General features: G+C 41.7%; 1 protein-coding gene across 1 annotated transcript; it reads right to left on the reverse strand.

The window, feature by feature from the left end:
- Positions 1–75: 75 nt before the first annotated feature.
- Positions 76–24,057, reverse strand: LOC135900674 (E3 ubiquitin-protein ligase TM129). The gene is made up of 6 exons (XM_065430208.1): positions 23,838–24,057; positions 20,255–20,493; positions 18,325–18,554; positions 13,698–13,857; positions 9,211–9,419; positions 76–515 (listed from the first exon to the last, which is right to left on the reverse strand). The coding sequence occupies exons 1-6, from the start codon at positions 24,040–24,042 to the stop codon at positions 473–475; spliced, it is 1,086 nt and encodes a 361-aa protein (XP_065286280.1). The 5' UTR covers positions 24,043–24,057; the 3' UTR covers positions 76–472.
- Between the last annotated feature and the right edge of the window lie 153 nt (positions 24,058–24,210).

A 24,210-nucleotide genomic window follows, 5' to 3' on the forward strand; every position in this document is an offset into this window, starting at 1 on the left:
AAGAAAAAAAAATTATCAACCATCCTGGTAACAATAGAATAGCTGAGAAGCAGAGTTTATGAGAAAACATCATGCTTGCTTTCACAAGTCTGAAGCATGATCTTTTAATATGAACCATAACCTCACTGCACAATCAGATAGATTGCTGGTCACTTTAAACCATTGATTGCCATGTAAAAACACACCGTGGATGTAAGAGGTCAACCATGTTGCATGGGAAATTCCAGAATGTGTAGGAAATAAACTTGGCAACCATGTGTACAATAACAAGAGGAAGGAGAGTTTCGTTTAGTGTGAGAACTTTCAGGAGCCTTTCCTTCTAGACGAGCTACACGAAAGACTCACAATTTTAGCTTTATCTTCGTTGTTTGCATAATAGGCAGTATGTCATACACTGTGGTCACCAAGTGCTCACATCCATTGATGGCAGCCAAGATCAAACTTCCAGGTGAACTTGTTGATGGTAGGTAAGCTAGGCTTCGACGATGCACACGTCGAGCATGCAGAACACGGACCTGCAGGGAAACAATTGCAGTGAGGCTTGAGAAGCAGGCATCTATGAGTGGTCCCGCCCCGTGCGTGGTCATTATGAACTGCGACAACACCCCGCTTGGACACAAACTTGTTTTGATTCCCGCAAGCACTGCCCCTTGAGCCTGCTAATGATCTGGCTGAAGCAGCAGGTACAGTTGTGATGGCTCTGACACTGAAGAATTCAATGTCAAAGAGGGCCCCCGAAATTCTGGAATACTGTTATTTGAGGCTGGCAATGACACCACTGTCCCAAACACATACAAATGACTGCACCATACATATGCACTAAGAACACTGTGACAAACAAGATGCAACTAATGTTGAATTATGTCCCTCATGCTAGCTGTAAACACTAGAGGGTGCCTGAATGGTTTATAAGATTAAATGCAGCATGAATCCACAAAGTTGTGTCCTTGTGAGGCAGCAGTACTCTGGCGTCATTCACCTGAATAGTATATGTCACATTTATATGCGATATACACTAGCAGTAAACTTTCGGACTTGCCACTTTCTTGTCTTCTTTCCCTGTAAGAGCTCACACTTTGAGGTGCCATGTTAGACTTCACCATCTCTAGGAACAGCCCACTTTTCCCTATACTTTCCTCGTAGCACTTTACATTCCATAGAAACTGTGCGAAGCTGTACCAACTTCATAGCCGGCAAATTTAACATGCTTTAACATTTCTTCGCTGGAGCACAAATGCCATCATCATCTTAACATACACCCCATGACATAGGGGGAAGGCAGGAGATGGAAATTCAAGACGATGAGCAAAACGAGAACAATGTGAAAGCAGGAGCCAACGTTTCGACAAGTGGACTTGTCTTCTTCATGGTGACGTATGCTTTCCTTGCCACAGTATATATAGGTGGGGTTCTTCTAAAGGGGAGAGGGCTTACGAGCGAAGGTGTGTTAGCGGTGAAGGTGTAGGATGGAGAATAAAGGAGTGCTGTGCACAATGTCAGTGACACGGCCATCTGTCAATCACGTGTCAACAGCCGTGTGTCAGCCGGTGTGTCAGAGGCATGCATGGCAGCCCTCTATTGCTTGTTTCACTGGTGGTCGTGGGCTATCGTGTCTCTGAAAGAGATAACAGAAGGAGCTTGTGAAAAAATAGAATAAGCTTGTGTGCTTGTGACAAAAAAAAAAAAAAAATAGAATAAAAATAAATAAATAAACTAAAATAAAAGGAAATACTGAAATGGAATAAATAAATAACTAACTAACTAAATAAATAAATAAAAGGAAAAAAGAAACAATAAGTAACCAAACTAAGCGTTGTTGCCTATAGCTTGAAATTTAGCATAGCGAACAGATTCTAAAGCTCCTTTTCGAACGTTTATGCCTATTGGTTGCAGTGTCTTGAACTTATGGATAAGGTGCGATTCTCTGTATTTTCTTTCTCGTTCAGAACGGCAATTTGACTGTAAGATGTAGAGTTTAAGTTCATCAAAGTTACGACCTGGTTGGTTGAAATGCTCGGCGACAGCTTTGGGGAGCATTTTAACTGTGTCCATGTGATGTCCGTTTAATCTGACATTCATTGATTGTCCCATTTTGGCCAATATATTGTTTGTTACAGAAGGAACATTCAAGCATATAAATCACATCCGAACTTGTACAAGTGAAGCTAGATTTGACTTCGTGTGTATAACTATTTGCAGTGCTTTTAATTTTAATGTCACTTTTAAGGTGCCTGCAGGTTTTGCACCTGGGGCGACAACACGCCTTTGTTATGGGGGAATGATGTTGGCTGACTTTTGCATGCATTAACATGTCTTCAAAGTTCCTGTTGTGGCGATAGGTAACCCCTGGTACATACGGGAATGCTTTTCTCAGACACTCATTACTTGATGATATTGGGTGGTATTTCCATAGGATGTTGTTTATGTTTGGGAGTGCGTTAGAATACTATTTCGTTATAAAGGCTAGCGGTCTGTCAGATTCTGGTGAAGGCTGTCTCTTTGCTAATTCTGACCGTCTCTCCAATTTTGATGCGACATCATAAGCTCTATCCAGGGCAACTTGTGGATAGTTTCCTTCTGCTAGCATTGGTTTAAGGTAATTTAGCTGGTGGATATAACTGTGGTCTTCGCTACATATTCTTCCTATTCGTTTCGCTTGTCCAACAAAAATTCCTTGCTTGCACTGTTGCGGGTGATGACTGTTGTATAGTCTAAATATTGCTGGCTATCCGTAGGCTTCCGATAAAGTGTCGTTCTTAGTTTTCCATTTTCTATGTAGACCATCGTTTCGACGAAGTTGATCTGACTATGAGGGTGGTGAGCAGTAAATTTAATACTCGGGTGAAAGCGATTGAAATGGCTAATTAAGTCGGTTAACACACTTGTACCATGTTCCCATATTATAAATATGTTGTCAATGTAAAGAAAATAGGTGTGGGGTTTTAAAGGGTAGGATTTCAACAGGTCGACTTCTACCTGTCCCATGAAAATGTTCGTATACGTGGCAGCAAATGGTGTTCCCATGCTAGTGGCGAAAGTTTGCAGGTAGTGAATAGAATCGAACTCGAAATAGTTGCGCTTGAGAACTAACCTAAGCAGCGACTGGTAAACTTCAGAAACGTGTGCTTGGGGATTGATTGCGAGGGATTTAGAAACGGCTTCAATTCCTTCACTCATGGGTATGTTAGTGTAAAGGGCAGAAACATCCAAAGTGACAAGAATAGCATGGTCAGGAAGAATTTGGTTGGCGCTGATACCGTCGATAATTCTAAGGAAGTGTGGTGTGCCTTGAACAAAAGATGGGAGGGTGGTGGGGATGTTTGACAGGTGGTGATTTAAGAATGTAGATAGTGACTCAGTAGGTGTGTTGTTATTAGATATAATAGGCTGACCTGAGATTTCTGCTGTAAATATTTCGTCGACAGGAACTTTATGTATTTTAGAAAGAAGATTAATGCGGCCTGCTTTTTTGTTCTTGGTCATCATGAAGTGATATTCAGATTGCATGATCAGTTCCTTGGACAGGAGTTCCACTATTGTGTTTTACACAGTATTGCTGTTGTCTGATGTTGAGTTAGAGTCGAGTTTTCTGTAATGGGTGTGGTTACTCAGTTGTTTGGAGGCCTCATTATTGTACTTTTCTATAGGCCAGAATACGATACTGCCGCCTTTGTGTGCTGGTTTTATTACAATATCATTCCTTTCATCGAGTTCTTTAAGGATTAGGTGCTGAGCGGGGGACAAATTTTTGCATTTCTGGCATTGCCGTGCTCCCTCTAGAATTTCCTTTGAGGTCAGCTTTATGTATAAATTCAAGTCTGGGCACTGTTCGGTTTCCGGTGTCCACGTGCTAGGTGGTCTAAGAGAGTCTCTATCTTGTTTTCCTACGTCTGGCCTATAGAAAAAGAACTCCTTGATGCACATGCGTCTTGAAAGCTCTGTTATATCTTTGTGGAGTTCGTATTCGTTTACCGCGTTGTTCGTGGGACAAAACGTTAGACCACGTTTCAGGAGATAAACTTCCTCAGGGCTTAGACTCTGGGGTATGCCTACAATGTTGCTGCAGTGCTCTGGATGCTCACCTGTAGAACTATAGGTGGAGCAATGTGCTGTAGGGGTTACATTAGCTTCCTTGAAAAACTCGACTCTAACCCAACTTCACACTACAGCAATACTGTGAAAAACACAATAGTGAAACTCCTGTCCAGGGAACTAATCACGCAATCTAAATATCGCTTCATGATGCCCAAGAACAAAAAAGCAGGCTGCTTTTAGCTTCTTCCTAAAATATATAACGTTCCCATCGCAGAAATATTTACAGCAGAAATCCCAGGTCGACCTATTGTGTCTAATAACAACATACCTATTGAGTAACTATCTAAATTCTTAAATTACCACCTGTAAAACATCCCCACCACCCTCCCATCTTTTGTTTATGACACGCTGCACTTCTTTGAATTATCCACGGCATCAACGTCAACCAAATGCTCTCTGACCGTGCTATTCTAGTCGCGCTGGATGTTTCTCCCCTTTGCCCTAACACACCCACGAGTGAAGGAATTGAAGCTGTTTCTTAATCCCTCGCAATCAATCCCCAAGTGCACGCTCCTGAAGTTTACCTGTTGCTCCTTTCACCACCTGTAAACTTTCGGCACTAGCATGAGAACATCATTCGCTTCCATGTATGCGAACATTTTCATGCGACAGCTTGAAGTGACCCATTGAAATCCTACCCTTTAAAACCCCGCACCTATTTTTGTTACATTGACAACATATTTATAATAAGAGAACACGGCACAAGCGCGTTAATTGACTTAATTAGCCATTTCAATCACTTTCACCAGAGTAACACACACTGCAATTACCTTCTATTCTATTCACTACCTGTAAATTTACTGCTCACCACTCTCCTAGTCAGATCAAGTTCCTCGACATGATGGTCTACACAGAAAACGGAAAACTAAGAACGACACTTTACCAAAAGCCTATGGATAGCTGGCAATATTTAGACTACTACACTCATCACTCGCGACACTGCAAACAAGGAATTTTTGTTGGAAAAGCAAAATGAATAAGAAGAACCTTCAGCGAAGACCAAGATTATATACACCAGCTAAATGACCTTAAGACAATGATAGCAGAAAGAAACTATCTACAAGTTGCTCTCGATGGAGATTATGATGTCGCATCAAGATCGGAGAGACAGTCAGAATTAGCGAAGAGACAGCCTTCACCAGAATCTGACAGACCGCTAGCCTTTATAACGAAATAGTATTCTAATGCACTCCCAAACTTAAACAACATCCTATGGAAATACCACCCAATATTATCAAGTAACGAGTGTCTGAGAAAAGCATTCCCGGATGTACCAAGGGTTACCCTATCGCCACAACAGGAACTTTGAAGACATGTTAGTGCATGCAAAAGTCAGCCAACATCATTCCCCCGTAACAAAGGCGTGTTGTTGCCCCAGGTGCAAAACCTGCAGGCACCTTAAAAGTGACATCAAAATTAAAAGCACTGCAAATAGTTACACACACGAAGTCAAATCTAGCTTCACTTGTAAAAGTTTGGATGTGATTTATATGCTTGAATGTTCCTTCTGTAAGAAACAATATATTGGCCAAAATGGGACTATCAATGAATGTCAGATTAAACAGACATCACGTGGACACAGTTAAAATGCTCCCCAAAGCTGTCGCCGAGCATTTCAACCAACCAGGTCGTAACTTTGATGAACTTAAACTCTACATCTTACAGTAAAATTTTCGTTCTGAACGAGAAAGAAAATACAGAGAATCGTACCTTATCCATATGATCCATACCTTATCCTTATCCAGTTCAAGACACTGCAACCAATAGGCATAAACGTTTCAAAGGGAGCTTTAGAATCTATTCACTAAGCTTAATTTCAAGCTATAGGCAACAAGATTTAGTTCAGTTGTTTATTTATTTATTTATTCCATTTCAGTATTTCCCTTTATTTTATCATCAAAAATTTTTTTTTTCACGAGCACCGGTTTCTGCTGCTCCTTCTATTATCTCTTTCAGAGATAAGATAGCCCATAACCACCAGGAAAACAAGTAACAGAGGGCTGCTGTGCACGCCTTTGACACGCCGGCTGATACACGGCTGTTGACACGTGACTGACAGACAGCCGTGTCACTGGCAATGTGCACAGCACTCCTTTATTCTCCATTCTACACACTCGCGGCTAACACACCTTCGCTCGTTGCCGTACCCACCCACCTTACGTCTCCTCCCCTTTAGAAGAACCTCACCTACATATACTGTGGCAAGGAAAGCATATGTCACCATGAATAAGACAAGTCCCCTTGTCGAAACGTTGGCTCCTGCTTTCACCTTGTTCTTGTTTTGCTCACCACATGCCATAGTCATAGGTACGTAAGATTGTATTACACATAGTTGTTATCACGTCACAATCTGTGTTTATCTCGCTTACGCTCATCCACTGCCAATGTAGAACCCAACAACTGTGACTTCATAAGCTGCCATTGAATGGCCAGCTTAGAAATCATGCCTTTGCTGCCATACGATCGTCACACACATGTATGCTCCCCCACACTACACACACAATTACTCAATTTACGCAAACATGTTGGTTCACGTCGTAATGGTTTGAGGAACCCCAAACAATTCTGTATGGCCAGGTGCCTGCAAAATGCTTCATAAAACGTTGATTCCCACTGTGTGTGTGGGATCTGTGCAATTTTTTAAAAATTAGTTTATTTTGGGGCTTCCCAATTTTTTAAGTGGTTTCACAGTCTGCTTTAGGTCCAAACAAATTGGTCAACAGCAGTTTAGGCATTTGCAACAATAACTCACTGGATATATTCAAAATAATTAAAGCACACCTCTGTAGACCACCACAGTAGTGTAAACTCACACAGAGGTACTACATCAAGGTTGGGTTAGGCTATGTTAGCATCAACTTCTGTAAAGTGCAAACATTAAAAAGCTAGCTAACAAGTTTTCAACTTTCAAACTACAGGGATGATCATTACAGTGCAGCATTATATGGCCAATCAGTTCTGCAGAGGCTCGCAAAGTGGAAGAACATTCAAGAATGGGAAAATTGTCATCCACCTGGCTGTAGCATGAAGCTACGGAGGTAACACAAATGGGTTTCATTTGTAGCTTCGTGCTATGGCTGGCTGGATGACAACTTTTCCTTTTCATGCAGCATTATATGACTTGCCTCATCTGCAGTGCATGAAGTTAAAACAGGTCCCACACTCCAAAAATGCAAACATGCTCAACATTCTAAGGATGTGCTGCCTATCTTGGAGGCAATCTGCAAAGGGCTCGAACGCTAGCCAAGATATCTGATGGCCTAAAAATTCAGCCCCATCATAAACAAATAATAAAATAATGATAAACTAAAAATCAGCAACAGTACTTCCAAGATGCAAGTTGTACATCCAAAAACAAATAAAAATACAGAAGGATGTGCTTTGTACACAAGGTGCACAGCCTCGGTCACGGCTGATCATGGAAAGCCTTGGTTGCTTTTGCTTTTCTCTTGCTGAGGGAGCTCAAGTCCTTTTGTTGCAATGCAGTCAATGTGTAAGCTGGACTTGCCCTCCTTCCAAAACTATCACTGCTTGTTCTTTACAGCCTGCACCTACTCAAGAATGTCAGAAGCATGCCCTATATGCTATGCTTAAAGGGCAACTGCAATAAAATTTCACTTTGGTTAAACTGATTAAAAATGAGTAATATACAATACATACTATTAACCCTTTCTCTACCACTGACGAGTATAGTTGTCATGAGCTTTTGCACCAATATAACCGATCACGAGCATATTCATTGTGAACAAAAATGCCCCGCACCTCGAGCCAAAGATGACAATAGTTGTCAAATTGAGTCTATTTGCAATTTTTGATATTAGATGGCCATATTTGTCCATGTTGTGCCCTTGTGTCTCCCCTTTCTCTCTATTGCGGCCTCCTCTGACGCCTGTGAGGGAAATATGGCTGCCTTCCTGTCGCATGGGAATAAAAGTAGGTGCATAAGGAAGTACTTTGACGACACCTCATTAGAAGACAGCTCTGTATAGCTTTGCTCAGAAAAAGAAAGTGACTGAAGGTTCTCGCTGAAGTGACTGAAGTGAATGGACTGAAGGTTCTCGCTGCTGCCCATTAGTGGTTCTGCATCGATGTGTCAAATCTGCCTGCAGCACCACCGCATTTGCTCTTCTGTGTGTGAACGTTGTGAAGGTTTCTTGTTCAGTGACCGCTCGCATTCAAAAGCATTCGGGTTGTCCATTGTACAATTTTAACACCACATTACTGTATGTTAGCACATTTCTTACACTGCATATGTATTCACATATATGTTCTAATTATTGTATATTATAATCTTTGAGTGCACTCTCCCACCTTACGCAATGCCTCTAGGGGCCTGTAAGGTATCTTTAATTAAATAAATGTGTTTTGCACCATTTCAATTATTTCCTTTTTTCAATTTTTTTTTTCTTCGTAAAGTATCGAGCCCCACAGGGTGCTGAGCCACAAGACCTCAGTGCCATGCAAAGGAGCCTTCTTCAGACTTACTTTTCATGCAATCTGGGAAACAAAGCAACCTAAGTGAATTGAGAAAATGGTACTATTTTGATCAGAAATAAAGAAAGCACTACAAACTAAGTGAAAAAAAAATCAGGTAAATTTGGTACAATTTTTGTCATTTTTAGCGGTACGGCAAGGGTTAAAGCAATCTTGGCAGAGCTGGATGACTGATAATTGTCTAATTTTCTTATTAACAACCTTTCAATAGTACTTAAGCGGACAACACATGCATTAGGTGGTTAGTGGAAATGGAACAAATTCTAGATGATGGCCTCTCAGATTTCCAGTGTGCCGTAGGCGCCACCTAGTCTCAGAGGTCATGCTGAGAAGCCACGCTGGTTCTGAAGTTCTGAGTTCCGAGACATTTCTGACAAGCAGTAATGGCAATGTCTTCTTTACAGTTTTGGTATCGAAAAAATATTTTTGGAAGCTTTTTGCCATGCGGTCAACCATAATTAAAATACAAAATTTTGCACATCGATAGCTCTATCTACACTATTTGAAACTAGGCTTCTTACGCAGTCAAAACTTTTTTGTAGTTTGCTTTTAAACACAGCAACAGCACTAGACAGAAATATTGGAAAGACAGCAGCGAAACAAGACCAGCGCTTTTCTGACCTGCAAGTGGGGCAAAAGCAGCGACTTCCCAGCCATGTCTCGGGGCGTGCCTGGTCCTGGCGGCTGGCAAACCAGCGGCCCATGCAATCCAGGCACCACATTGGTCGGCACAGGCAGCCCTGGCACTGGCCTACTAGTGCTTCATCACAGAGTTTCTGCAGTTTTACGTTAGCCGTTGTCTGCATGCAGCCAATGCATGGCTCCAGTTCCTGCACCAAGCACAACCACCACTAGTCTCTTCTCCAGCTGCAAATTTTGATCGGACAACCCATATAGCTCTTACAAACATGCATAAAGAAAAGCTCCAACAAAAGTGAAAATCATGAACATGCATAGGCATGCTGTCATCCATGCAGAATGACAACTTTTCAAACACAAATGCAGATTTCTAACCTAATTCTTCCAGAGCTTTATGAACATGTGCAGTCAAGCCTCACGATGATTTATCATTAAAGTAGCATTCATGTTGCATGTATGCCAGTACAATACAGTTGATTTCCATTAATTTGAGCTTGACAAGACTTGAGAGTCAACCAGTGGGTCGAATTAAACAACAGGCAGAATCAAATCCACACACACACACCACTGCTTCACTTGGCAGTATTTACTTGATTTTAATGCACCACCAAATTTAAAGCATATGCAGTTTTTATGGGTTCAGAGAGAAAATACTGTTCACCCAAATCTAACATGCGGCTGTTTTTCATGTAGCATGACTTCTATTCTGGCAATAAGAAAATGATGAAACCAACAAAGTTTACTTTCACACAATGGAATTTTATTTACGCTAAATGGTCACCATCATCATCCACAAACAGCTCCTTATCACTCTATATGGATCACAACATGTCAACTTCCATGCTGTCCAGTGCGTTTGATCTTCCGCATTTAGCGAACAACTCTGCAACAACTGCATATGGCATGTTGGCCCGTGCCAGACTAAGTACTTTGCCTGTTCATCTTGCGACACATATGAGTCGCCAGAGAACTGAGAACACAAGATGTGACTTTGTTGCTGCTAGCTTAGCATGTAAAATAAATTATCTTCCAAATGAGCTTTGTAATTAAAAACTGAAAGAAGTGCATCATCATCACCAGCTATGCAAAAATTTGTTTCGACGCCATGTTGTGATGACAATACCGATGCCGTAGTTGCAAACGCCGCAAATGTTGTTTTGGTTTTGTATCCTATCACAATGTGCTGGTCATTAATGGACTAATATACACGAAAAAAAATTGTGCAGATCTAATGTACATTTTGGAGTGTACAGTTAAACGTCGACATAACAAAGTTTATAAAATTATCAGTTTGCTTCGTTGCATAGAAATTTTGTTACATTGAAATTCAATCATTTATGCAAGCAAGTACAGCTGCCAGTGAATTTTTCTCACACGGAAGGAGCCGCAAAATTTTCTGAATGATTAGCAATCGGAAATAAATAATTTCAATAAGAAGAAAATATTTTGTTCAATTTGATAGTCGGCAACAGAAGATATGATTTCATGCGGTGTTGATGATATCTTCACATCGGCGGTACAAAGCAAAGCCCGTGGTCATTTCGCATCCACTCTGCCACTGCGGCTGATTGTGTCACCTGCGGTAAGACGATGCTACCATGAAAAGTGTGGACAGAGGCAAGAGAATGGTTTGTCTGCCTCTCGCTTCAATGCAGCTCCAAATTATGCGACCTCTAACACTAAACGTGCAGGAAGACAGCGCACATTAAACGGCCATCTCGGCTCACCACCTTTGCAGCTTCCATCAACCGCAGATTACTGTGGATATAGAGCGTGCAGGCCACGCATGCACTCAGCTACATTGACAGCCACGTGTGCAGCCATGGCCGGGCTAGATGAGGACACACACACTCACCTACCTCCCATCTCCCTAGCGTGCGCTTGATCGCATCAACATGCACTCAATGGGCAAATATCCAGAGGCACATACTCAATGGCTAAATAAAAGAAATTCAAATAGTAATGAAAGAAGCCGTTGAATGTGTTATTTCACTAAGAAGTCCGAGGGCTTTACAGCTGACACACGAGCTAACAACATATGTACAGGATTTATACTGGGATTTTTTTCTTCCCTTTATTATGCAAAATAGAGCCGTGCTCACTAGGCACTATTTTGGTGGTCAGTATACAGGGTTACTATAGCTATAAGCCTGTATGCTGGCTTATATATGCTTGTTCAGTGATGATATATGACCTTCACATATACATACATCCACTAATACCGTATTTACTCACACAAGGCTTGCGCTTGCATAACGCTCGCACCCCGCACATCGGCCATCATAAATAACATTTTTTTCTCCTCTCGAGTGCAATCATCGCACCTTCATACTAACTCAAAGTGAGCCCCCCCCCCCCCCTTCAATTTAGTGCCTGCAAATAAAACGCCATTGCAGTTCCTGCTTGTGTAGAACATGTGCTCTTAATACAAAGGTACAGTAAATGCTGTTCTGTAAGTAAAATTTTGTTTGACCTTACAGTGGCTGGCCTGTGAACCCCGATTTTAACTTTATTTTTACATTTAGCCCCTACAACCTTCTATTAGAAAACTGTCCCCACATAATTATACCCCCCCCACCCCTCTAATTTGAATAAATTTTCTACGGAAAAAAAAAACAGTTGCAGTTCTGTCCGAAAGACGAACCATCGATTGTGATAGCAAATTAGTAGACAGCTATACGAAGTAAGGACAGTAGTTTTATCGGCCGTAGAAACTTGTAAACATTTGTTTACTAACTAAATTAACAAGCACAGTGTTACGTGCACAGGTAAACATGAACACATCTCCTTCGATGACCACCAAAATTTGCTGTCAAAATACTGGAGTGAGGAAGCGCAGCAGTAGCAGCACGCGAACTGACCTTCGTGCTACCTTTCGCTTCAACGCAAACTAAGCGTCAAAAGCACAGTGCATACGCAGCTAGCAGCACTCAGTGCATTTTGTCTACTTTGAAGATGAGGCCCGCACGACAGCACACTTTGTCCACATGGCAGATTGCTTTCAAGATACTTCACCCACGCAGCATCGCTGCACGCAGCAGCCGGCAGTGTAGACCCCCCCGCCTGTCCCTCCCCTACCCCCGATGCCTCATGCGCAACAGAAGACAGAGTGCTTTCTCCCCGGTTTCCTCCTTTGCGCGCATAAGATTGAGCCACGATTGTCTGCTGACCCTCGCAATTTTCCCTCGCACATAGAGCATACAGCATGTGGCGACGATGTTATCATGCTTGGACGATGTTATCATGCTTGGACTTGTACGGAACATCACGGCGACGGCAGAAATGTGTGTAGTGTCCATATAATTGCTATCGCAATAAAAAGTGCATGCATTATTCAAGAAGCAGCCATATCAAACTCGCGGGGCTGTAGGCACAAAAAGATTTGCTTTAAAAGGCATGTGCTAGAATTGGGTTAATACGATAATCATTCATTTTGAGCTGCCATATTCATTTGAAAATCGGCCTAGGGCAGGTCGAAAATAGGCATTGTTGATGAGAGATAATGTGTAATTAACATGTTCACTATCTCCTACCTCCATCCAGACAGACACTACAGCCATTGGGGTCACAACTAGGGTCACGATTGGGGTCAGGCATATCTGCACTGACCAGTCAAGTTAGAATTATCCAGTAAGGGCCAACTTTAAAATCGATATAATGAAAGTTTTGGCCCATACAAATGTATGGGCGCTGGCTGGGATCTTTGGGTGGGATTGAATAAACTAAAAACACAAATTAACAGCAATTGAATTAATGTATGTCTCCTCTTTCTTCAACTTAGAGCAAAGAAGCCACTACTGTATTTGCAAGATTCTAATGCATGCTTTTTTAAAATAAAAGGCACTTTTAAATTTGCATGCGTGTTACAATCATAACCAATTCTACACAAAATCAAAAATGGAACTGATTCTTATTAAAAAAAAAAGTTAAATGCAACGTAGCTAGCCATACTGCCATTGAACAGGTCGTCTGAAGAAAGCGATGATCAGACACATCACAAGCTGGGTCCATGGTGCGTGGAATGCCCTCCCGCGGATTATGGTTGTCGCTGTCTGCTGTCTGTGGTCAGCAGACAGCGAAAAGGAGGCGTCATCGGACTGCGATAGCCACTAGCGGCTAAGATTCAGCTGTGTGAATGTCTGTGTGCCTTTGTATGTTCAATAACATTGTTTCAACACAGTAAGCATACTGTCAGGTTTCGTTACTTGATGTGTGTGGTAGAATTGGCACCAAGTTATTTTTTTTTAATATTTGGGTGGTAATATAACGGCATGTTACAATCGATTACAAAATCGTGCAGATATGGTAATGCACTACATCTAATGAACAGCTCTAGTCTTTAAAAACCATGCAACATCAGCAGTTGTACTTCCAGATAAACAGTGCTATGTGGCAGTACACTCTACTGGCTCAAAACAGGCTCAAAGTGTTACAGTGAACTCTAAGTGTGCACATGAAGTTATACTTACCATGCCTGCTGGCAGCCTGTACCTGGCATTCTGTTCAACGTGACTTCTGAATGCATCAGTAAACCTGTCACTGAGACTCCGGTGTATTACAATATTGCGTACATTGTCCAATGGGGCCTGTAGTTTTTCCTTCAGGTCATTGTACTCCATTGAATTCACCCTGGAACAATTATTCATATATCACAAAGAGGTATGTTTTCATACACTTGTTTAAAATGTTTCTTCTCCCACTCTGTAACAGCCTGTAAGGGCTTAACAGTATTGGAAATAAAATAAAACGTAACAAAACAAGGATCTACAGTAAAGCAAGTGTTCACAGAAAGTGTTCACTTCCTGTGAAAACTGGGTTGACAGTGCCGTGGCATTTACAAAGGTATTCAAGTTTCATACCAGTGAGTGATGTGCTGTGACAGGGTGCTTTTAATTGGCACTCTTGATGAGCTTCTGTGAACGGGCACTATGCGGCCTATGTCATTTGCCTTTAGGTTGATGAGCTCACTTATGAGTTCATTATCATCATCATCATCAGCCTATTTTATGTCCACTGCAGGACGAAGGCCTCTCCCTGCAATGTCCAATTACCGCTGTCCGGCGCCAACGGATTCCAACTAGCACCTGCGAATTTCTTAATTTCATCACACCACCTAATCTTCTGCCTTCCTCTACTCTGCTTCCCTTCTCTTGGTGCCCATTCTGTAGCCCTAATGGTCGAACAGTTATTTAACCTGCGCATTACATGACCTGCCCAGTGTCATTTTTTTCTCTTAATGTCAGTTAGAATATTGGCTATACCCGTTTGCTCTCTGATCCAAACCGCTCTCTTTCTGTTTCTCAAGGTTATGCCTAGAATTCTTCGTTCCATCGCACTTTGCACGGTCCTTAACTTGTTCTCAAGCTTCTTTGTCAGTCTCCAAGTCTCTGCCCCATATGTCAGCACCGGTAAAATGCACTGATTATACACCTTCCTTTTCAATGATAATGGTAAGCTTCCAGTTGGGAGCTGACAATGTCTGCCGTATGTGATCCAACCCATTTTTATTCTTCTATTAATTTCCTTCTCATGATCAGGGTTCCCTGTGAGTAAGTGACCTAGGTAAACATACTCCTTCACAGACTCTAGAGGCTGACTGGTGATCTTGAACTCTTGTTCCCTTGCCCTGTTATTCATCATTATCTTTGTCTTCTGCATATTAATCTTTAACAACACTCTTACACTCTCTCTGCCAAGGTCCCCAATCATTTGCTGTAACTCGTCTGCAGTGTTGCTGAAAAGAACAATGTCATCGCACACCGAAGGTTGCTGAGGTATTCGCCGTCGATCCTTACCCCTAAACCTTCCCAGTTTAATACCTTGAATATTTCTTCCAGGCACGCAGTGAACAGCATTGGAGAGATTGTCTCTCCTTGTCTGACTCCTTTCTTTATAGGTATCTTCCTACTTTTCTTGTGGAGAATTAAGGTAGCTGTGGAATCTCTGAAGACATTTTCCAGGACATTCCCCTAAGCGGTCTGTACACCTTGATTACGTAATGCCTTTATGACTGCTGGTATCTCTACTGAATCAAATGCCTTTTCGTAACCTATGAAAGCCATATATAGAGGATGATTGTACTCTGTGGATTTCTTGATTACCTAATTGATGACATGGATGTGATCCATTGTAGTGTATCCCTTCCTGAAACCTGCCTGTTCCCTTGGTTGACTAAAGTTCAGTGTTGCCCTTATTCTATTGGAGGTTATATTGGTGAATATTTTATATAATACTGGGAGTAAGCTAATGGTCCTATAATTTTTCAATTCTTTAACGTCTCTATTTTTTGTGGATTAGTATAATGTTAGCATTTTTCTAGTTTTCTGGGACCCTTGCAGTCGACAGACACTTCGTATAGAGAGTCTCCAGTTTTCTAAGCATTATATATCCTCCATCTTTGATTGAATTAACTGTTATTCCATTTTCTCCTGCCGTTCTTCCTTGTTTCATGTCTTCCAAGACCCTCCTGACCTGATCGCTAGTGATAGGAGGAGTTTCTGTATCCTGTTCATTACTGTTTCCAATGGAGTTATCCTGAGTCCTCTGGGTACTGTAGAGGTCAGTATAGAATTCTTCCTCTGCTTTTACTATACCTTCGGGATTGCTGATGATACTACCTTGCTTATCTTTCAGTGCATACATCTTGGTTTGTCCTATGCCAAGTTTCCTTCTCAATGATTTCAGGCTCCGTCCATTTCTTACAGCTTCTTCAGTCTTTATCATGTTATAATTTTGAATATCACTAACTGGCTCCAACTCAGACCGACCAGGGAGTCTAAGCAACTTGACATGAGTTCGATAGCATGTGAATCTGAGTGAGTGTAAAGAAGTCTGAATCGTGTGATTCAATGTGTCCATGGAACTATATGTAAGGTCTCGAGTGAACCTAACTGCGCATCCATGAGCAGTGTATATTTTAAATAGAGAGCCTGAGTGAGTACATCATTAGAAGCTTGCTCTGGTCTGGTACTTTGCACTGTGCAAGGTGGATGGGGGAAAAAAAAAAGGATTGATGAGTGGTCATGATGAAGAGAACAAAATGTGTATCTACAAGTCCACTGTGCACCTACATCCCCAAGGCCATGTGTCTAGCCCAGTGGCTTGTAGAAAGGCTAGAGCTGCCCTTACAATCACAGCTACAGTGTTTGCATCAGGTCAAGGATCCAAAACATATTCATCAGGAAGTGGTCTGCTATCGCTATTGATGTGTGCAAGTGAAGAGACCAGACTTTAAAACTGATGGTAGCGCTAAAAAGGAACGGACACACGATGAAAAGACGACACGACGACGAAGCGTGTCCGTTCCTTTTTAGCGCTACCATCAGTTTTAAAGAGTGTCGTCTTTTCATCGTGTGTCCGTTCCTTTTTAGCGCTACCATCAGTTTTAAAGAATGCATCACCAACTAGCCCAGCACCAAGTTTTATTGAAGAGACCAGAATTGCCATACTTGCATGCCATTTTGCCTTCTGTCATTCTTGCAAATGCAAAAAGTATATGCAAGTGTCTAAAGCACCTAATAGTGCTTGCAATTTGTACCAGTGTCACTGCTACCTACGAGGCACCTATAATGCCCAGTGAATGCAACAGCACGATTAATTTCATGCACCATACTTACTTGGCTGCTTTTAAGCTTGTAAGGCATACAAACTTCATTTCTGAGTCTCACTTGTGCCAATGCTTGTGGCTTCGATTTAGTTCAGTCTAGTGCTCAAAAGTAGTTTCGCATGATGCAACAAAGCAATGTGTTCGTGTGCTTCATAGCCGTTGCTTTCTTTGCTTCAGCATCTGCCTATTCATTCCCGACCATGTCACAATGTGCAGGTATCCATGGAAAGGTGACATCGTGGCGATTTTTTCTTTTTTTACTCAAGGTCAAGAAATTCTAGAGCTAAGATATAACCAAATCTTGTTTCATAACACAATCAAAAGCTATAAGCGGTGGCCTAGCATAGTAGAATACTGTCCATGAGTGAAGTGGCTTCCTGGAGAGAAAAGATAATGTTTCCAGGACTGCAATAAGTTCTGCGACAGTTGTTGACTTATGGTCTTAAGGTACCGAGGGATGATCAGCAACGGAATGGAAAAAAAAAAAAAAACTGCAGTAGAGAAAGGTTGTGTCACATACTTATCAATCTATTATGTGTGCAGTACCCCCATACATTTTGATATCATGGGCTTTCTTTTTCATTACTAGCAATTTAGGAAACCTTAAAATTGCTCTTGAGGTGGACTGCATAGAAAGTATTTATGAGAGGTGTTCTTTTTATCATTAACAGAATTTTCCAAATTTACCTGTGTGACTCAGCAAAATTTTGCTTCTAGAGCTAGATTAATCTTAGAGGAGACATTATTTACATAAGAAATCAAAATGAATATTTCACTAATTAATGAAGTCTACCTAATTAATGTATAAACTACTTTACGGCACCTATTACAGTTTGTGAATTAAAGCCGGTGACTTCAAGATCATGTTCACTTGGAACGAATACTGAGGATAACATCAGTTTCGAGATATGCATTCCGTAAGTTTGCGACGAAATGCATTGGTGTCCCATAATTTTTTAGCTTCGATGTATAAAAAGACATTTTACTCAAAAAGCTAGCGGAACAGCAGTTAATTTTGACAGTGCTTATCTCAAAACTGATGCTAAGCTTAAAATTTGTTCTAAGTGAATGTACCTTGTGAAATCACTTAGTTTGTGTATTGCAATATGTGCACACTTTAAAGTAATTTGTTAAAAAGGTGATTAATAAAATGTTGTTAATTTTCAATTGTGCATTTTGAAAGTAATGTCTACCTCTTCAAGGAATCCAGCTCAATGAGTAGATTTGAGCTATATACCACAGGCAATTAAAAATTTATAGGAACATTAAAAAACAAAAAACATCCAGTATTTCAACAAATGGACTGTACTAGCACACTTTATAGGATCACTGGTGAAGTGCTCCAGCCAATTTCAACACTTTACAAAGCCTTGCAACAAAGGTGACCAATTGACAAAATCTGCCACATACAGTGTGGCATTCCAAACACCCTTCCAGTGAAAATGTTGACGCAGTACAAAGCCTGACTTCAATGTCTAGCAGGAGCCTACCTTATGGTAAACGAGGGTATACCAGGCCTGCGGCTCTTGACCAGGATGTCCAGGTACTGGATGCCCATGCCACTGACATGTGACACAGAGTGCTCAGCACTGCTCACCAGCTCTAGCACTGCATCTGTCTGTTGGATCAGATGCAAGTTGTATGGTGTAGCTTTGATGATCCATGAATTCGTTACTACAGTGCGTGTGAGTGACCCTGCACCACTGATGAACTTGTCCACCTGCTCAGAAAAAGAAGGCCACCAATGAGACAGAGTAAATGGAGCAAGAACCCTAGAACACTCTGAGCTTGAAAAGATGTTACATAGTGCCAGCTGTGTACCAGTGTGCAATTACCATCCGGCAGCGAGAATTTTTCAAAATGACACTTAATAACAAAGTCAAAGTAAGAGGCGTTTGAAGAACGATTACACAGCTGCTGCTGGTTCCTGACTCGCCTTTGCTTCCCTTCCCACAGGCACTGTCTCTTCCTCACAGTATATTGTTACCAACTCTATGCAGCACAGCGAAAGCTACAAGTAACACCAACACCCCAGAAGGCTTCTCCATTGTGGAGGAGCAATGCCAACTAAATGGAAGCTTTATAACAGATCAATAGCGCAAAATTGGTAAGCCCCTTCCATTCTTGGAACATACAGCCGTCTTTCATTGCGTTGGCACATCCCTCGTAAACCATCAAACCTACAGCTTTTATTCGAGTGATGCCACATGCAAGACCTTGCTGCTGTCATCACGTGCAAAGAAGGGACCGGAATAGCCTATAAAGGAGAACATGTTGCTTTTTAAGGTTGTCAGTTACCCAAGGTACTTCCATATATATCAACCAAAGATTATCATCAAAGTAATCTGTACATGATGCTTCTGTTCATTTAAAAAGCATTAAAAATGTCAAAGGTGGTTTAGGGGCCCTTGAAGGCCATACAAAGCAGCCTGCTTCCCAACCCTAAAAACATGTTAAGCTCTCTAAAACAGCACAGTGTTTACCTTGTCATACCTGGCCACTTGTGGCTTAGTCAGTAAGGGTTGTGAGGTCCAACCACCTCGAAAATTTGGTGGTTTGTCAGACGCCCTCACTCCTTCGAAAATGCTTGTCATGCCACTGGCGGTAGCTGAGAAACTTTCTGGTTACGATGCCACAGGCCACTCACGGTGCGAGAGGCAAAGAAAAATGAGCAGCATCATTCAAATGAGAAGGATGAGATCTTTGCCATAGAAATAAAGCAAGAATAGATAAGATAGGCAGACAAATGCTCTACTGGCATTAGTGCATGAGGGTGCATGGAGAGGTCAAGACTGAGGAGGAGTGTACTGGTAAGAGCTGGTGGCAATGGAATGCAAGTTCCTAGCATTGCAACTGGATAATGCTGTGCCAGAGCTGCCATCATCAGATAGCACCATTGTGCAATGGCCTCCAGCAAAGTTTGAGGTGTTCTGCAACAATATCTGGCTGCACTGAAATTCTTCTCTTGTCACTTCTTCCTCCACAGCAACAGTAAATTAAGCATGTCCACTGAAATGAAGCTTGCAGAGATGTCTGCATGACGTATCAACGGAAGTAAAGGCCAGCCAGATATGGCCAGCAGTGTCTGGCTGGTCTTTACATTATTGGAGAGAAGTGCATAAGTGTGTGATCTATTATGAGAATGGAAAGACATCATAGCTCCACTATCAATATACTGTAGCCAACACTAAAAAGTTTACTGCAACAGGTTGCTCAGGCATTTTATAGGTTACATTTTTAATACTGTTTTCATTCCCTTGATATGCATTCATACATAGTGTATGCTATTCTGCAGGTCTTTGTACGAGTTTATGTTTTTTTTTTTGCTTCCCATTTTCCACACTTTAGCTGTGACTAAATAAATAAATAGCCAGTGCTGCACTTCTCATTTCCTGTACAGTGTTTGGGATCTTTGCCCACCTGGGAAAATTCTGTGTTGATCCGCATGGCAATGATGCGCCAAGGGCTACCATACTGTAGCAGCCGCTGGGTCACAGGATGCCGGGCCCAGTCTGCCATGGACCACGTGAAGGCCACCACAATGCCTGCCGTGAACACCAGGCAAGACACGGCCAGGCCTACCTGCCACAACAGCTTGGACTGCCACAGCTCCACCAAGCTGTCATCTTCAATCAGATTCGTGAAACCAAAGAAGTAACCTGGGGAAAAAAATGTACAACCCAAAGTCTACGTAAGCTTCTCAATGGACCACTTAATTGATGAGGTTTAATATGTCAATGCAACACAGGGGCCATGAGACACCACAGTGGAGGGATCTGGATGAATGTTGATAACCTGGGCTTTTTTAACGAGTATTCCTGCATTATGCTCCAATCGAAGTATGCCCTCCATGGAAAGAAATCCACACTCAGAAACAGAATTCCATAGCCATTAACTCTTCCAGAGCCAGTGACGAATTGGTGCATTTCCATGTTTCTGCCCTACCATGTTCCTTTTTACTTCCCTTTTGCCAGATGGGAATGTGAGGTGCGCATCAGGAGAGATTTGCCATTATGTGTCTCATTCTTTTTTTTTTCATTCCTGTATATCTAAAACTGAACTGTTGCATTTGTTTTATAATATCTGAGAAGAAGAAAAACTGACGTTAGAGGTGCATCACCTCAGGAAAAAAAAAAAACTCTGAAAGGGTTAAGCCACTGCAGTGGGTGAACGTGCTACTTACAAGTACCTGAGCATTAATAAAATAAGGCCTTTCTACAAACCATAAATTCAGTCTGGGGCTGGTTGACTAAGATATGCAATGCAATGTACCAAATTTATGCTTGGTAGTTTTTTTAGTGATGAAGACTGCAATCAAATTACGAGACCTCCTTAGTGCATCCATGTGAGCTGCTTTCTCTTTTCTGCATGCGTCAAAAATGTATGGAGCTACCAGAGCATTCAGTTTTATTAGTGGCGTGGGAGAATGTTTATTCTGGGAAATATTAGCGACACCAGCTTATCCCGAGTTCCAAGGATGCACCAAAACTTACCGCACTCAAAAGTAACAATAGACAGGCATCATAAATTCAACTTTTTTGTTTTCACTTGCATCTAGAGATAACAGCAAAGAAAAGTAGAGTAGTGCAGGGGCAGCCTGTTAGCAAAACAACAAAGAGGCATTGCAGTGGCTTCACATGCATATTTTCTTTCCCACATAAAGTAATGAACAAGTGTTGAGTTGACTGATGGGGCCTAACATTCTAAAGGAACCCTGAGGCTTAGAAATGCTACAGTAGAGGGATATGAATTAACATAGAACCCATAGGGTTCTTTACTGTGTAATAAAAGTACAGTACACAAAGGTTCTTGCATTCTGCTCCCATCAAAATACTGTCGCAGCAGCTGGAAATTGAAGCCGTAATTTTGTGATCAGCAGTAGAAAGCTGTAGCCACCCAAGCTGCAGTAAATAAGGTATTGTGCCTCAGAAGCAGTGCACATATGTTGAACAGCATAGCACATCACTTCCGTACTGCACAGTAGCACAAATGAAGCGAGAAGGATTTTAAATACTGTTTTTAAATATGCTTACAGAAGAATAACAAACAAGGTTTAGGCATTCAAGTGCACCATAAGAACACAGATTTACCACAGTCTACCATATAAGGAAGTTAAACCTACTTTCCAATACATCTGCCAACAACATTTTCACATGAAAACAAGATACAGCACAAACACATTTTGACTGTTCCATCTTTACCGTGGCACGGCACTGCTGTGCTTGTGCACAATACTTTTACAAATACCTAATCACTAGGTAGCATGATTTATGCCCATTACATAATTTACACAAAAAGTCTGGAGGTATTTCTACCTGAATAGAAACGTGGAAGAAGAAAAAGGATTTAGCTGCACTGCACTTTCAAAGCCATAAACCATGCATAAAATTCTGCCTGATTACCTATGGTTTGCAATATATCCCTCTGAAAACATCAAGCCAATTTCCCTGCACTAAAGCTTGAACACCAACCTTCCCCTATTCTGACAAGCATGAAATGTTTTACTAATGATCTCGGAACCACGAGCTATAAAAATATCACAAAATTGGGAAGACAGCCACTGGTCACTTGCAACACATTTAATTAAAGTGGCACTGTTTGTGCTGCTGAGTACAAGGTTGTGGGCTTAATCCTGGCCATGGTGGCCATATTTAGATGGAGGCAGAATGCAAAACACTTGTGTACTTAAATTTAGGTGTCCATTAAAAAACTTCAGGTCAGAAAAATTAATCCAGTCTCCCACTACGGCGTGCCTCACAATCAGATTGTGGTTCCGGCATGTAAAAACCTGATTAAATTATAATTATTTAAAGTGGCACTATCATGTCAGGAACTGGGCAACACAAGAGAAACAGTGAAGAAGGAAGTGGCACTAGGTGCTTATTTTGCATCTAAGTTCACTTAAAATTCAATCACTGTGGACTGCGATCACAGATATCTCAACACAAATAACAAAGATCTCAAGTCTGGTGCCCTCAACTAAAATGCATGCATGATGGTGAAGATGCAGACAAGATAACAGATGACTTCCCATTTCAAGTTCAGATAAGCAGTGCCACATGAAAAATCCATCCCCAGAAGCTTTCTCTTTTTTCAGGCTCCGTGGTTTTAAATTCTTTACTGGACTTCAGTGATGCACACCTTCCCCACACATATTATGTTTAACATGTGAAAACATTATGAAAGCATAATGCCACTGAGTCCTGACCTCTGCTTCTCAATCATATTGTCAGCACTCTGTTCTCTAACACATGGTCAGATCTTACCATGTAAACTGCTTGAACTTCCCTCAAACACAGGGAAATTTTAAAGAACAAAATAATCGAATGCTGATTGAGTAAAGTCCACAGTCCACTAAGCTATGAAAAAAAAAGGAGGGGGGAAGAAAAACAAAAGCAAAACAAATGGGCGGTTGCATCAACGCTTAATTTCAGCAGGCGACTTGGGGAGATGTGGCACTAGGAATTATGTTGAGGAACACTTCGAATAGGACGCTTATAAACTACGTGGCAAAGGATCTAATTCTTGCATCAGTGGAAAGTAAGTTACCGTGCTTTGCTCAGGAAAGCCTGCTGAGTATAGGCGTCGAGTTACGAGTCACACGATGTAGAACACAAACATCCATCGGCGCTGCGCCCCTGCGATGGCAACCGGCTTTTTTTTTTTTTTTTTCCCACAGACATCTGCGCACACAACTCAACACAAAAGATATCAGCAGAGGGCCTTGAGGCACTTCGCTTAGACTACGGTGCTGTTTATGACCACAAATATAAACGCATGTGGCCTACTTGCGCAACTACGTTGGCAGCACATTAATTACGAGCGCATCCTAGGCACTTATGCGCTGGTGGGACACGTCACTTCTACTGATGTTACCACACATTAAATATTCGTTGATAACGAGGTGATCACTGCACACGAGTGCATGCACGGCGCCTTCGGTTGTCGTTCCCGACCAAATCTTTAACACTCGACGCAAAGAGTGTTAGGAAAGAGACGTTACCTAGCGGCAGAAAAGTATGAACGATAACAGTCAACAGTGTCCTCTGAATGTGGTGCTCAACGAACTTCACATCCTCTTTGTCGATGAATCTCCCGAAGAGATGTGTAAGAGTCAGACCAGCTGTCACAAATTCTGTTGGTGGCGTAAGGATGTAAACACATATCATAGCATACACGACACTAAACCATACTGCCTCAGTCGCCATGTTTATTTACAGTCTGACGGTGTTGGGCTGGCTTGGCTAAGGGCCTGGTTTTTGTGGAATTGCTAGAAGCTAGATTTTAAGCCAAGACAGCACCTCCTCTAAGTGCCTCTAACCCCTCTAACTAGAGTGTCTCTAACCAATTTTTGTAAGAAACTGTATGCCTCTAAC

The sequence above is a fragment of the Dermacentor albipictus genome, chromosome 1 (assembly GCF_038994185.2).
Source record: "Dermacentor albipictus isolate Rhodes 1998 colony chromosome 1, USDA_Dalb.pri_finalv2, whole genome shotgun sequence".
In the NCBI taxonomy this organism is placed as follows: domain Eukaryota; kingdom Metazoa; phylum Arthropoda; class Arachnida; order Ixodida; family Ixodidae; genus Dermacentor; species Dermacentor albipictus.